Here is a 14,949-nt window from a genome sequence, read left to right as displayed (position 1 = left end):
CAATATCAATATCTTGTTTTTTATCAAAATTCTCCTCCCTAGTTTTAGCATCCATGATGATTTTTGCCTGAAACAATTATTTTGTTGGTTAATAGGTAATTTTCTAATTCCATTGTTTCTTCTATGTTTATTAACTGGCATTCTTTTGTAGGGAAGAACTTTCCTTTCTCCTCATTTATTTATTCATTCATTTTGTTTGTACTCAGATATTTTCATTTTATGGGTTATTGTTCATTGCTATCTGAGCGTTTATTTTGATGCTCAAATTGATCTGGATTTGGCCAGGGGATACTCTTCAAGCTGGCTCCTGTGTCCTGCTGATGTCTCCATCATTAGTACTTACTTTTGGTACAGCAAAATGTTCTAGGCCCTTGATTCAGTTCTTTCACTGGGCTGTCGCCATGGTTCCTATTAGAATGGGAATAAATAGCAGTTCTGAAAAAAAAAAAAAGTTCTGTCCGTTTACTTGTTTAGGCCCGAAATTGGTTCATCCTTGATTTTTTCCCCTCATACTCCATATTCAATTCATCAGCAATTCCTGATGGTTCTACTTTCAAAATATATCCAGAATATTGCTGCTGCTTACTACTTTACCCTTTATTACCTTAGTCTAAGCCACCATCATTTTCTGCTTGGACTATAATAATATTCCCCAGACCAATCTCTTTGCTTCTATTTTTGTTCCTTGCCTCAATCCCTGTGTATTCTTTACACAGGGATCAGACTGATTATTTTCAAGTGTTAGTTCGCTGTTACTCCCTCTGCTTAGAAAACCTTGTGTGTTTTAAGTCTTGCTTAGAATTTTTAAAGCCAAAGTCCTTGCCTTTGTCTCTAAGCCCATATATGATCTTGCTCCTGCCTTCCTATTTGGCTTTTCTCCTTCCACTGTCACTCTTGTTCACTCTGTTCTAGCCCTAGACCACCTCTTCTTTGAACACACCAAGCGTATCCTGCCTTGGAGCCTTTGTACTTATTGTTTCCTCTTGTGGGATTGCACATTCTCTAGTTTACATATCTAGAATATGAATTCCTTGGGAATAGCAATTTTCTTTTATCCCCTGCTGTATATAGAGTGCTTGGAATATAGTAATTATTTGTTCAATGAGTAGATGTTTGGATGAAATTTTTCTACTGGGAGGAATGGGGCCGGAGTTGAAATATGGGTGTTAAGAGAAAGCTGACTAGGGAGAATAAAAAAGTGTGCTGAGCCATGCTAAGACCCAATGAAGACAATACAAGTTTATATTGACATTAATCTGCTGATTGCTTCCCCCAACATTTTATAAATCTCTTGAATGTCTGTGTATGTATCTGGCACGAAAGAAATAAATAACTGGATATTGGAAGTTTAATTTATGCTTATTTTCATTGCCAATGCACTGAAAATCTGATGATGTTGATATTTCTCCATGAGGGTCATTCATTTAGTATTTGTGTGTATGGTGTGGTTCTAGAGCTATAGAGTGAACAAAAAGACAGACTCTGCCTTTGTGAAACTTCTAATCTCATGAGTGAGATGGACAGTAAACAGACATACAAATTTATAATTACAATCTGATAGGTGATACAAGGAAAATAACAATGAGATATTATAATAGATTATAAAAGATGAATATAAAGTCAGTATGGCAAGTAGCTAGAGAAAAGACAATTCCAGACATAGAGGGACTGCTTGTGTGAACATCTCGCAGCATGAAAGAACTTGGTAAATTTGAGAAACTGAAAGAAAGCCAGTGAGGCTAGAATATAATGAATAAGAGTCATGTGAGATGAAACCGGATAGCTAGGCTGGGGTCAAAAGTTACGATTTGAGTTTTTTTAATCATAATTGCAGTAGGAAGCCACTGAATGGTTTTTTGCAGAAAATATCAGATCAAATTTGCGTTAAAAAAACTTTTTTGGCCACTACATGAAGAATGAATTAGACTTAGGCAAGAGTGGAATCACAGAAGCCAGTGTAGAGATGTTTCCAATGATCCAGATGAGAAAAAATGGGAGAGAAGTAAATAGATTTAGAATATTTTGGAGATGGGATTACCAGAACTTGGTGGTAGATTTGATATGTAGATTGAGGGAGGAGGAGGTTATCAAAGATGACTCCCAGGTTTTCTGATTTAATGTAATAGAGAAAGTAGGGTGAAGCCAATTGGGAAAATGACTGTTAGTTAGATTAGAGAATATCTGAATAATAAAAGGATTCATAAAGATGCAGAAAGTCATTTCTGAGGATAAAGATATGGCTTGGTAGAAGCTATTTCAGCCTTTGTTTCAGAAAATTTTCAGGGGGTTTTAGGCAGTCTTATACCTGTACTAATAAGAGTTAAATAATTCAAGAGTTAATATTGGAATCCAACCAACCAGCCATCATTTATTGTGTACCTCTTATGTTCTAGGAACTATTTTAGGTGCGGGAGTTGTATTTAATGTCCTATCTGTGCTCTTAGCGCTTACAGTCAAGTAGGAAACTTTTTAAAAAGGCACACCCCACACTTAGTACTGCCTGGGATAATACTTGTTGATAGTGATTATCTTGAGTAATTAAACTTCAAATGATATATTTTCTAAGTGAAGAATTATTGAAATGTTTTACAAGATTTTTTAAAAAAGGACCATCCATTAATGGGTTTTGATTTGTTTTTTTTGTTTGTTTATTTGTTTATTTGTTTTTACAGGTGGTAAGAGAAATAGGGTTATAGTTTGCCTGGTATTTAGTGACCCATGATTAGCTATACAATGTAGACTTACAAAAAAATGAGTCACCTCTGAAAAGAAAACTAGAAGCATAAAAAATTAGTAGTATATGCTTTCGTTTTGGAATTTTGTTTCAACAATGATCTTATGGACTTAGAAGAAATGATTTCTCTTCAAAGATCCATTACCAGAAAGAAACACTTACATTCAATTCATTACATTGTAAAATAACAGCATTCTTGAAATATACAGAATATATAGAATGATTTTCACATAAAATATCACCAAATAGCAGGGTTATATATTTCTATAGTGACTTTAATGCTTTCTAATCTTGAAGGACTTGATTGTTTTTGTGTGGTTCTAGAATATTAGCGTATTTTTAAAATCTGTGTGAACTATTAAATTATTTTCTTCTTTGGATAAGAGTTGAACAGTTATTAGAAATGAAGTGGGAAACGGACTTTGGCCCAGTGGTTAGGGCGTCCGTCTACCATATGGGAGGTCCGCGGTTCAAACCCCGGGCCTCCTTGACCCGTGTGGAGCTGGCCATGCGCAGCGCTGATGCGCGCAAGGAGTGCCGTGCCACGCAAGGGTGTCCCCCGCGTGGGGGAGCCCCACGAGCAAGGAGTGCGCCTGTGAGGAGAGCCGCCCGGCGCGAAGGAGGGAGCAGCCTGCCCAGGAATGGCGCCGCCCACACTTCCCGTGCCGCTGACGACAACGGAAGCGGACAACAGAAGCTGACAAAGAAACAAGACGCAGCAAATCAACACCAAGAACAGACAACCGGGGGAGGGGGGAAAATTAAATAAAAATAAATAAATCTTTAAAAAAAAAAAAAAAAAAAAAAAAAAGAAATGAAGTAAGGTAGGTTCAACAACTCTGTTAACCCTATGAGGTAGGAATTGTTATCCCCATTTTACATATGAGACTTTTAGTTGAGTAACTTCTCCTAAGTCACATACCTAGTAATGGCAGAGCTGGAATTAAAACTCAGACCTGTGTTATGGGAACAGCAAAAATCATTAGGCAAATGCTGAATAGGGAAGGGTACATAGGAAGATTCACAGCAAACAGTGGCATAGAGTACTGATTAATATAATTCATTGCTGTATGACATGATACAAACTCCCTTCTTTATATTCACAAATGTCCACAATATACTAAGATTGGGAAGAATTGGTGTGATCTGAGATGATCACAGAAGCAGACCTAAAGGATGGTTAAGCTTGAGGCCAGTGGAGAGAATGAGAGCTTTCCAGTAGGAATAAACAATTAACTTCAGCTTAGATTAGGAAGTAATGACTACTATAATTACAGGATCCAGTGTGTTTATTGGCCCATCAAATCAAATATTTGAGAGGCTACTATGTGCAAGCTGCTGTGGATGATGTAGAAAATACAATATCAACCCATAAAGGTGTTATATTATAAGCACTCATTGCTTGCATAGCACTGTGTTGATAGAAAAAAAAGTACATCAGAACTGTCTTTTTTTTTTTTTTTACATTCTTCTGTGGTAGCTAAGATTTGATCTCAGTTCTGATATGCATGAGTTTCATTAACATGGCACCTGTAGTTTAGTTTGAGAGATAAACATATGTTGAGGAATGGTAAGTAATAAATTGGACTTCATAAGGTTTGAAAGCTAGTAAGAAGACATTGGTCTTTGTATGCTTGGATTTTAAGGTATGCCTATGACTGTTTTTGATTTGTTTTGTTTTTGCTTGAGTGATTTTTTTTCCTTGGTAATACTGGTGAACTTAGGGGTGGAGAATTGGGGGCTGTTTGGGGATGCTAGTGCCTGAAGGCAATTTATCCATTAGTTATAAGTCACATAGTAAAGGCTCCTTAGATTTATTTTGGTTTCATTCATTTTGCAATTTAGCACAACTTTATTAAATATAATAATAGTAGTTAAGAGCCTGGGTACTAGAAGTATCCTGCTTAGATTCAAATCCTGTCTGTGCTGAGTGACTTTGGTCAGGCAAGTTACTTAATAGGTTTGTTGAAAGAATGAAATGAATTGACACTTGACAAGCCCTTGAAGCAATGTTTAATGTATGTGATGAATACTAGACAAATGTGCTACCAATTTTAGTGGCAGGTGCTAGGCATAGATAAATAGAAAATGTTTTGGTAACCTCCAGTAGCCCATTGTCTAGTTGAGGAAACATTTATAAACAAATAATTAAAGACGTGGTTAATGATAGGTACCTTTTTACTATGTGCAAGGTACTTTATTAAGCACTATATGTCCATTTAATACAACCATGTCGTTATTTGCTCCCATTTTACAGATGAAGAAATTGAAACTTGAGAGTGATTATATTAACCAGGGTTATATTGTTATTAAATATCAGAGACAATATTTGAACGCAGGTGGCCAACTCCAGAGCTTTAGCTCTTACTGGCTAATTATATTAATAGTATACTGCTGCCATAGAGATATGCACAAGATGTTACGGGAACAAACAGGAAACATCTGACTAAAGATATATGGGGAGTCTTCATAGAGGAGGTAACATTTGAACAGGGTATTGAAGGCATGAGTAAGAATTTGATATTGTATAAAAAGAGAAAGGAATTTCAGATGGAAAGAACAGTGTGATTATGAGGAGCTTGTTGAACTCTTGGAGCTTCGTATTGCTTATTTAGCTACAGTTCAAATAAGAGATGGAAGCTGGAAAAAAAATATAGACTAGATAAAGAAAATCCTATATTTCTTGTTCAGAAGTTTGTACTTTATCTTGTAGTTAAGGTAACTCTTTAAAGTAGTTAAATAGCTCTTGAGGAGCTACTTAAGAGTTTTTTATAAAAGAGAGTGACATCACATATGCAGTTAGAAATTGAGCTCTGGTGATATTGTGAACAGCAAATTGAAGAAGATCTAAACAAGGACCTATACTAATCTGATGATTACAATTGTCAGAATGAGAAGTGACTAAGGCCTAAATGAAAGTGGAAGAAAATAGACAGTAGGCAGAGATTTTGGGTAAGATTTAGAATTGAATGGAAAAGGTATGCTGTTGAGTTGGGCATTGGAGCTGAAGGGGAGGGAGGAACCAGTAGGCCTCCCAGTATTTCTCTCTTTTGAGTAGATGATGATAGTAAATTTAGGGATCTAGGAAGAGGTGTTTATTTGGATGGAGGAAAAGACAATGCTTATATAAAATGCAGGCTTGTGTGATACCTAGACTCTTGTATATATGGATATGAAACTCGGGAGGGCTGTGGATAGGAGATATGCCATTTTATCAGCATGTAGGTGGTAGTTGCAACCACATAGGTAATAGCTGAAGTTATCATAGATCAGATTGCCCACTTATTTAACAGTACATATTACTGAGCACAAGTTACCATTTGCCAAGCATGGGAGATACAACAGTGAACAAAAAGAGTTTTTAAAAAATCCTAATTCTTAGGAATTTACAGTTTAGTTGGGGGTGGTGTTGGGGTAAAATAAATGGTATGCCATGTGATGTAAGTAAGTTATGGAGAAAAAGCAGGGAAGGGAGAGAGAATTCAGAGATAGAGGGATAGGTGGTGTGTAGTTTTAAACTGGGGGTTAGGGGCTATCCCTCTGAAATTTTAGTGAAAACCTAAGCGAGGTGAGAGAATGAACCATGTGGGTTTAAGGAGGAATCACATTGCAGGTAGGAGAGCAGGAAATTCAAAGCCCTTGAAATGGGGATGTGTGCTTGGCATGGTCAAGGAATTACAAGGCCAGTGTGTTTAGAACTAAGTCAGTAATGGAGAGAATTGTAGGTGTTAGAAACAGAAAGGTATTGGAAGGCTAGGTTTCTATAGGGTCTTGTAGGGCATTTTAAGAGCTTTGGCTTTTACTCTTGAGATGGGAACCCTTGGAGGGGTTTAAGCTGAACAGTGAATGGCACCATCTTTGTTTTAACAGGTTTACTGTGGCTCCTGTGTAGATTGAGGAGGGCGCTGTAGAAGCAGGGGGAATTTAGGAGGCTATATGCATCATCCAAGCAAGAGATATGGTGATTTTGACTATAGTGGTAGTCATGGAATTGAAATGCTGGTTTTTTTTTTCTCATTAAAAAAAAAAAAAACTTTTAACTTTAAATATATTCAGACTTTACAGGACAATAACAAAAATAATATAAAACCCATACAGCAACTCCCACAAACACATATGTATAAGTTACCAAATGTTTCTGTCAGCAACTACAAAGACTACAGGAACTCAATTAATTCAATTCTGACGCTTAGGTACCCAGAGTTAGGCCTTCAGGCACTAGTTACAAGTTCAGGGGCCCAGGTCACCTGTGCTGTTGACCACCTAATTACAAAGTCAGGGTTCCCACCATCCCCTTGGGTTTGATAATTTGCTAGAATGACTCACAGAAGTCACTGAAAGCACTTGTACTTAAGATTATAGTTTTATTGTAGTGAAATGAAAAGCCAAAAGAAGAGGTGCATAGGGTGAGGTCTGGAAGAGTTTCTAACACAAGCTTTCATATCCTCTCCATATGAAGTCAGAACATGTCACCCTCTCAGTACAGAGATCTCTTCTCTCAATAGGGGAAGCTCATCAGGGCGTCAGGTTCCCAAGTTTTTGGGGTTTTATATAGGCATGATTGATAGAATCACTGTCCACGTGATTGAACTCAGCCTCCTCCCAGAGGCTGGGGAGGTAGTGGACTGATAGGACTTTGCTCATGGCCCAACCCCATAACCACCTGGTTGCTCTTTTTAATGTGGCCAGCGCTCACACTAAGACTTCAGGTGGGGTGGCTCTTCTCTCCTTAGTATATGAACTATCAGGTGTGGTCCTGGGACCCCCATAAAAAAAACAAAAGATAGTCCTATATCACAGGAAATTTCAAAATGCAGAGCTTGCCAGAAACTGAGGACAAAGACCAGCCAAGTTTTTCATTATACCACATCAGATCTACCAACTTTTATTATTTTGCCATATCATTTTATCCATCTGTCTGTCTGTCTACTACTTAACTGTCTTCAAACATTTGGGAGTAAGTTTTATATATTATGCTCATTGAACATTTATACTTCCATGTACATTTCTTAAGAACAAGTATATTCGCTTATGTAACTATCTTAATTAAGGACTCTTAGCAAGTTCAAGAAATTTAACATTGATTTGAAGCTTATAGTCTTTTTCCATTATTCCAATAATATACTTTCCCCCATTATTTCCAATAATATTTTCCCATTATTCCAATAATATACTTTCGTGTAATTTTGCCTACATTATTAGATCTAGTCCAGGATCATATATTGCATTTGTCATCATATCCTTAGTCTTTCTTTTTTAAATTGTGGAAACATGTATATAATATAAACATTCACATCTCAACCACTCCAAGTATACAATTCAGTGGGATTAATCACATTCATAGTGATGTGCTACCCTCACCACCATCCATTACCAAAAATTTCCCATCACTGCAAACTCTGTTACTATTATGCACTAACTCCCATTTCCCCTTCCCACTGGCCTTGGTAATCTGTACTCTACTCTCTGTCTCTATGAATTTGCATATTCTAGATATTTTTATGTAACTGGAATCATACAGCCTCTATTCATTTGTTCTGACATTTCACTCAACATGCTGCCTTCAGGGTTCCCATGTTGTAGCATGTATCAAAATTGCATTCCTTTTTACGGCTGAATAATATTCCCTTGTATGTATATGTTACACATTGTTTATCCATTCATCTCTTGTTGGGTGCTTGGGTTGCTTCTACCTTTTGGTTAATATGAAAAATACTGCTATGAATATTGGTATACAATGATCTGTTCTAGTCTATGCCTTCAGTTCTTTGGGATTTATCCTAGAAGTGGGATTGCAAGGTCATATGGTAATTTTTTTTTTCAATTTTCTGAGGAACCACCAAACTGTTTTCCACAGCAGCTGCACCATTTTACATTCCCACCAACAAGGTACATGGGTTTCTGTGGCTCTGCATCCTTGCCAGCACCTTTTTTGTTTTTTGATTTTTTAATACTAGCTGTTCTAGTAGATGTGAGGTGGTAACTCATTATGGTTTTGATTTGCATTTCCCTAATGGCTAATAATGTTAAGTATATTTTCATGTGCTTACTGGCCTTTTGTATATTGTCTTTGAAGAAATAGCTGTCCAAGGCTTTTGCCTACTATATTTTAATGGTTAGTCTGATTTTGGTGAGTTTGAAACAGTTATTTATATACTTTGGATAATAAGCCCTTATCAGATTTTGGTTTCCAAATATTTTCTCCCTTTCTCTTGTTGTCTTTTCACTTTCTTGACAATACCCTTTGATACACAAACGTTTTTAATTCCAATGAAGTACCATGTATCTTTTTTTTTCTTTTGTTGTTCTTGCTTTTGATGTGATGTCTAAGAACCCACTGTCTAATACAATGTCTTGAAGATGTTTTCCTGTTTTCTTCTAAGAAGTTTATAGTTTTAATTTTAGCTCTTGTATTTAGGTTGTTGATCCATTTTGAGTTAATTTTTGTATATGGTGTAAGGTAAGGGTCCACTTTAATTCTTTTGCATGTAGATGGAGCACCAATTGTTGAAGAAACTGTTCTTTCCTCATTGAATGGACTTAGCATTGTTGTCAAAAATCACTTGGCAGTAGATGTGTGGGTTTATTTTTATACTCTCAGTTCTGTCCCATTCATCTGTGTCTCTCCGTGTGCCACTACCATACTCTTTTGATTACTGTAGCTTTTGTAATAAGTTTTGAAAAAGGGAAGTATGCATCCTCCAACCTTTGTTGTTCTTTTTCAAGATGATTTTGGCTATTTGGAGACTCTTGGCTTTCCATTTGTATATGCTTAGCTTTTTTGTTTCTGCAGAAAGCTGTTGGAAGTGCGATTGGGATTGTAAATTGCTTTGGGTTATGTTAATATCTCAGTGATATTAATTCTTCCAATCAGTGACCTTGGAATATCTTTCCATTTGTTTAATCTCCTCTAAATTCTTTAGTAATGATTTGTAGTTTTCTGTGTATAAGTCCTTTATATCCTTGGTTAAATTTATTCAAGGATATTTGATTGTTTTAGTTGCTATTGTAAATGGATTTTTTTTTCTTGATTTCCTTTTCAGATGGTTCCCTACAGGTATATAGAAACACTACTGATTTTTGTTACTGATCTTTCGTGCCCTGATACTTTGCTGAATTCATTTATTAGTTTTAGTAGTTTTCTTGTAGGTTCTTCAGGGTTTTCTCTATATAGGATCATGTCTTCTACAAACAGGGAGAGTTTTATATCTTCCTTTCCAATTTAGATGTGTTTTAGATATTTTTCTAAAATCGAAAGAATCTTCCAAAACACATTCTACTCCAGGGGTTTTGGAAATGAGTTCAAGGGCTTGTTGCTTTATTTCTTTAGAAAACTAAGTTCTAGTTCAGAAAAACTTATACACCAAGTCAGAACATAATTAATTGAGGGCTTCCTTTATTTCCCAACTCACCTCTACCCATTTTGTTCTTTTTTGTCTTTTTACTTCATTCTTCATATTCTTGCCCTGAAATTACTACTTCTTAACTTCTCTGAGCTTTATTTTTTCATCTGTAAAGTGGGCATAATGTTTTCTGCTTTGAAGGATGGTTGTGAAGATTAAATGAGATAACAAATATGAGGCAAAAGTCTGGTTTAGTAGGTGCTCCACAAATGCTGATTCTTTTTATTTCTTAAGTTCATGCGTTCTCCATTTTGGAGCATGTGACCTCATTTTTACATACCTCTGTCATCCGGTAACTTTTCATCCCTAATAAACAGAATCACTTTTTATTATATGTTTCTTTAGGAAAATGTTTAAAGACCAGAAAGGTATTTCTTCTCCACCGTTTTACACCTCATATTGACACCCTCCATGCCATCTCAAAATGCCATTCAGCTTGGGGAATTGCAAGTGAAGGTCAAAGGGGAGCTAGGTAATGAAGGGAAAGGGGAAGAGAGCAGGGTGGTATCTACATCATTTGTCATTTATTATTTTTTTTACCAGTTTCAGTAGTGGGGGGTACTGTAGGAGTGTTCCCTATATGTTGGAAATTTGAAGTAGAAATGTCTTTAATGGAGACTGAGTTTTTGTAGAAGAGTAATAATTTCTTCTTATAAACCACTAGCAATAAAGGTGTCATTATCTAGAAATAGGCAAATTAAAAGGTTTTTTTTTTTTTTTTGGTTTGGTTTGGCCCAATTACTAGCACATTTAGCGTCCCTCTATCTTACATTAAAAGATTAATTCTGGCCTGGAATATATGTCCGTTTAAAGCATTTGGCATGCTAAAATTAGGAGGAGGTGATTTAGTCTGCTGAAAGGTGCCGAAACAATATACCAGAAATGGTTGGCTTTTACAGTGGGGGTTTATTGACTTGCAAGTGTACAGTTCTGAGGCTGAGAAAAGTGTCCAAGTCAAGGCATTGTGACACAATGCTTTCTCCCCAAAGATGATTCTGGACTCCTCTGTTGCATGGCAAGGCACATAGCAGCACTTGCTGGCCTCTCTATTCTCCAGGTTTCATTGCTTTCAAATTTTGGCTTCCAGGACTTTCTCTCTCAACTTTTCTGTATTTTTCTCTCTGTGTCTCTGTATTCATCTCGTTTATAAAGGACTCCAGTAAGAGGATTAAGACCCATCCTGGATTACACCCTCCTGAAGTAATGTAATTAAAAGGGCCCCACCCATGATAGGTATTCATCCCCAGGAATGGACTCACCCTAAGGATCCATAAAATCCACAAACGACCACGGGAGGGCATTAAGTGGTAGAACTTGAGTTAAATTTTTAAAAAATAAGTTGTGCTCTTGATTATATTACATACCTGTGGTTTTGGAAAATTGCATGATATTTAAAAACTATATAGGAAAGGTGATGTAATTTAGATGGGACAGTTTGTTTTTGGCAAAGCCTAGATGAATGGATAGTTTAGATGCAGCTGTTGCTTCCACACCGTGAACCTTGGGAAACGGAAGCATGCTTGCCCATGAGGCTTGCACAAGGGAGTTGGAGGTGGTTGGAGGACAGGGGTAGATGAGCGCATGTGCCAGAGCATCTCACAGTGCAGAAGGGTGAGACAGTGGGGAAATCTGCTGTGAATCCAGTTTAAAACATACTCTTCTTGGTTGCGGGGATGTGCAAACAGTTGTACTGGAACTGGATATCCACTTTCACGTCAGGTATCCGCCTGGAAGAGCGACGGGCAAGTGATGGGAATGCTCTCAAACAGCAAGCAGTGCCACGGCAGGTGCATGTTTTCAATTTTGTGCTTTCTGGAAGTGAGATTTGGTTTCTGATATTTGGTTATTCTGGTATTTTCCTATACTGCGTTTCTGGTTATTTTGATCTGTGTTGCTAGATTGGAAAAAAAAGTACTACTAAATGAATTAGATCACTTGATTCAGTAACATAGTTTAAAGAACCTTCTCTTTACAGCCTTTTTACAAAGCTCTGCTTTGGTTTTGAGAAATGAAAAAAATCTTATTTTAACCCTGTGTTGTGCATTTCTTTATGGTTTTGTGTTTGGAGGAGCTCCAATACTCTTCGATGTCATAATACAATTTATCCAGCTAATAGAAGATGTTTGCTTTTTGTTCCGCAGTGTCTAAGGAAGAGGGAGAGGTTTCACCTGGCTGTATTCCAGTATGAAACCTGAGATAAATCCCTTGGCCTTTTATATAAGAGAACCGTTAGAAAGACCGAGAATTCTCAAATGAGTTGTGAGAAGAGGCTTCTTTTGTAAATGAATTTATATAAAAACAGTGAATCTTTTTAGTTATCTTTTTAGTTTTGTTGTAAGGTGTGTATGTGTGTATCTATATTGGCTCTTCCAAGAAACTTTTTGTAATCTCTTGGTGGTCTTTTAAGCATAAAACTAAAGGATTGGTTTTTCTTTTGAGGAAAAGATATTAATACTTGTATTTGATTAGTCTGCTTTAGTTCTTTTTCTTAAGTCAGTTAATATTTATAGAGCACCTGTGATTAAAATACACACATACGTGCATAAATATACATATATGTAAGTATATATATGTACTTATGTATGAATATGTTGCTGTATTGATTGAAGAGCATTTCAATTTGCCCTTGAATTTAAGAGTTTAAAATCTAGTGTTTAGCACTGACTTATATTTGAATTGCGGGAGTAGAAGTCAACGCTAGTCTTAATGGCTTTAAAAGGTATCTTTTTTCTTGGGTAAAGTAGTTCAGATTATTGCAGGGATGGGGGTAAAGAAATTGTTTTAATTATAAGCAGAAGTTAGAAAAAAAAGGATGAAATATGTATAATAAAGTAGGGTTTTTTCCTTTGTGTTTTGTTAAATCTATGCGGAGCTACTAATGAAAGGAATTTTAGGGGTGGTGTGAAATGAAGACTCTTTTAATATATGTTTTGTGATAATTGTTTTTATATTATTCTCAAATATCCATTCTCCCAAACCTGAAAATCATTCTTTTCTCTGTATGCTTACATTACATGTTCAGTAAGTCGTCTCCATTGTTGCTGGTTAAGGTGAGGTATCTGTATGAACTAGGCAAGCATAGAGTAGCCCTTCTCCCCGTTTTAAAAACTATCCTTTATCTTATTTCCCCAATGCAAGCAGTTTTTCTTTAAGTCAATAAAAGAGCGAGTTTAGTTGAGGAAAATATTTGTAGTATAATCAAATATAGAAAATGCAGCAACACCAACTGCATTTGGTTCTAGGATTCACTAGTTTTTTTCTTCTTCATTTGGGTGCTCTATTTAAAGAATACTACAACTTCAAAACTTGTTAGCTTGTTCTTGGCTTTTTTTGTTGTTCTGTAGAATCTTGAGAAAACAGCATTTAGACTCAGATCTTTTTTTGGTTACCTATCTCACTGTATTTAATTTAGCTAACTTTTGTGATGTATTTCTTGACTGCACAGAAAGTTGGAGTGACTGGTCCCCCTGATCCACAAGTCCGCTGTCCCTCTGTCATTGAGTTTGGGAAGTATGAAATTCATACCTGGTACTCCTCCCCATATCCTCAAGAATACTCAAGGTATGTTTTGAGAGACCCTTTGCCTTCTGTTTTTAGATTCATACTCTAGAATTAGAAGAGACTTTGGGGATCTTTTAGTCCAATTCATCTTTTTACATTTGAGGAAACTGGGTGCTTTTTGAAATCCACAATAGCAGCCTGATAATGGCAGCCAATTAATCCCTGTTGAATTTGATTTTCTTTTCTGTAACCTGTCCAAAAGCTGCTGTTTAAAATTAGAAACCTGATACGTGATCAGAATGAAAAGGGAATGCTTTTTCTTTAGAAGAATTTTGTCTTCGTTCCTTACACTAAGAATTAAAATTTTATAAAAAGAATGTTGTTGTTAAATATCAGTTAAGTTTCACTTGAGTAGCATTTGATTTAAATTCTTAAAATTCAACAAACTTACTGAATGGCTTGTTTTCCCAGGAATAACTGGACATATGATATAACATGTACATTATATATAAATAGCTTGGGTTTCCAGATATTTAAGTTTATCTTTCATCTTCTATTTACTAAAGATTGATCAGTCAGATCAGTCACTAGGTTTTCAGGATGAGGCTGTATGCTTAGTGGAGCCAAATAAGTTTTATGACCCAGCTCTGGCATTTACAAGTTGTGTGACCTTAGAAGGTTCCCAACTGCTCTGTACCTCAGTTTCCTCATCTATAAAATGGGGATAATAATCATACTTAACCTCTTAGGGTTATTTTGAACATTAAGTGAGTTAAAACATGTTTGTCACTTAGAAAGTTTAAGTGCTCAATAATGTCAGCTGCTGTTAAAAGAGGTGAAATATAAGATTTGGTAAAAAAAATTAAACACTGGTTTATCATTTGAAGTAAATAAATCACATTATTGCTATCTTTACTCTGCAAACTACATATGCCTCAGTTTCCCATTTAGCAGGGTATTGTAATGACTAATTTTAAAGTTAATGTGCTTTTCAGATGAAACACATTTTCAAAGTACTATCATATAACTTTTCATCTATCTCGTAACATTGTCCAAAGTATTAGCAAAAATTATTAAAACAGCATTTATTTATAGTGCTGTATGCAAAGAGCTTAAAAATTTCAAAAAAATTAGGAATAAGCTAGTATAGTTACAAGGGCTATACACTGAAACTCATTATCTTTTCTTTTTTCTTTTCTTGTAATTTTAATAACTTGCTTATCTGATTTCCAAGTAGAAAAATAGGAGCAGGAAACGCTGTTTTAGACATGGACTTCATTAAGAAATGACAACTGACCAAAAAAAGAGAGA

The 14,949-nt window shown here is 35.9% G+C and overlaps 1 protein-coding gene across 4 annotated transcripts in view; it reads left to right on the top strand.

Moving 5' to 3' along the window:
- KAT6A (lysine acetyltransferase 6A) overlaps nucleotides 1-14,949 on the top strand; it is a 132,705-nt gene that overhangs the window by 93,107 nt on the left and 24,649 nt on the right. For all 4 annotated transcript variants that reach the window (XM_058289804.2, XM_058289803.2, XM_058289802.2 and 1 more), the window contains one exon: nucleotides 13,583-13,698. In XM_058289804.2, the coding sequence (XP_058145787.1) occupies nucleotides 13,583-13,698 (116 nt within the window). The remainder of the gene's footprint in view (nucleotides 1-13,582; nucleotides 13,699-14,949) is intronic.

This window comes from Dasypus novemcinctus, chromosome 29 (genome assembly GCF_030445035.2).
Source record: "Dasypus novemcinctus isolate mDasNov1 chromosome 29, mDasNov1.1.hap2, whole genome shotgun sequence".
Classification (NCBI taxonomy): domain Eukaryota; kingdom Metazoa; phylum Chordata; class Mammalia; order Cingulata; family Dasypodidae; genus Dasypus; species Dasypus novemcinctus.
This window is presented reverse-complemented; position numbering and strand designations above follow the sequence as displayed.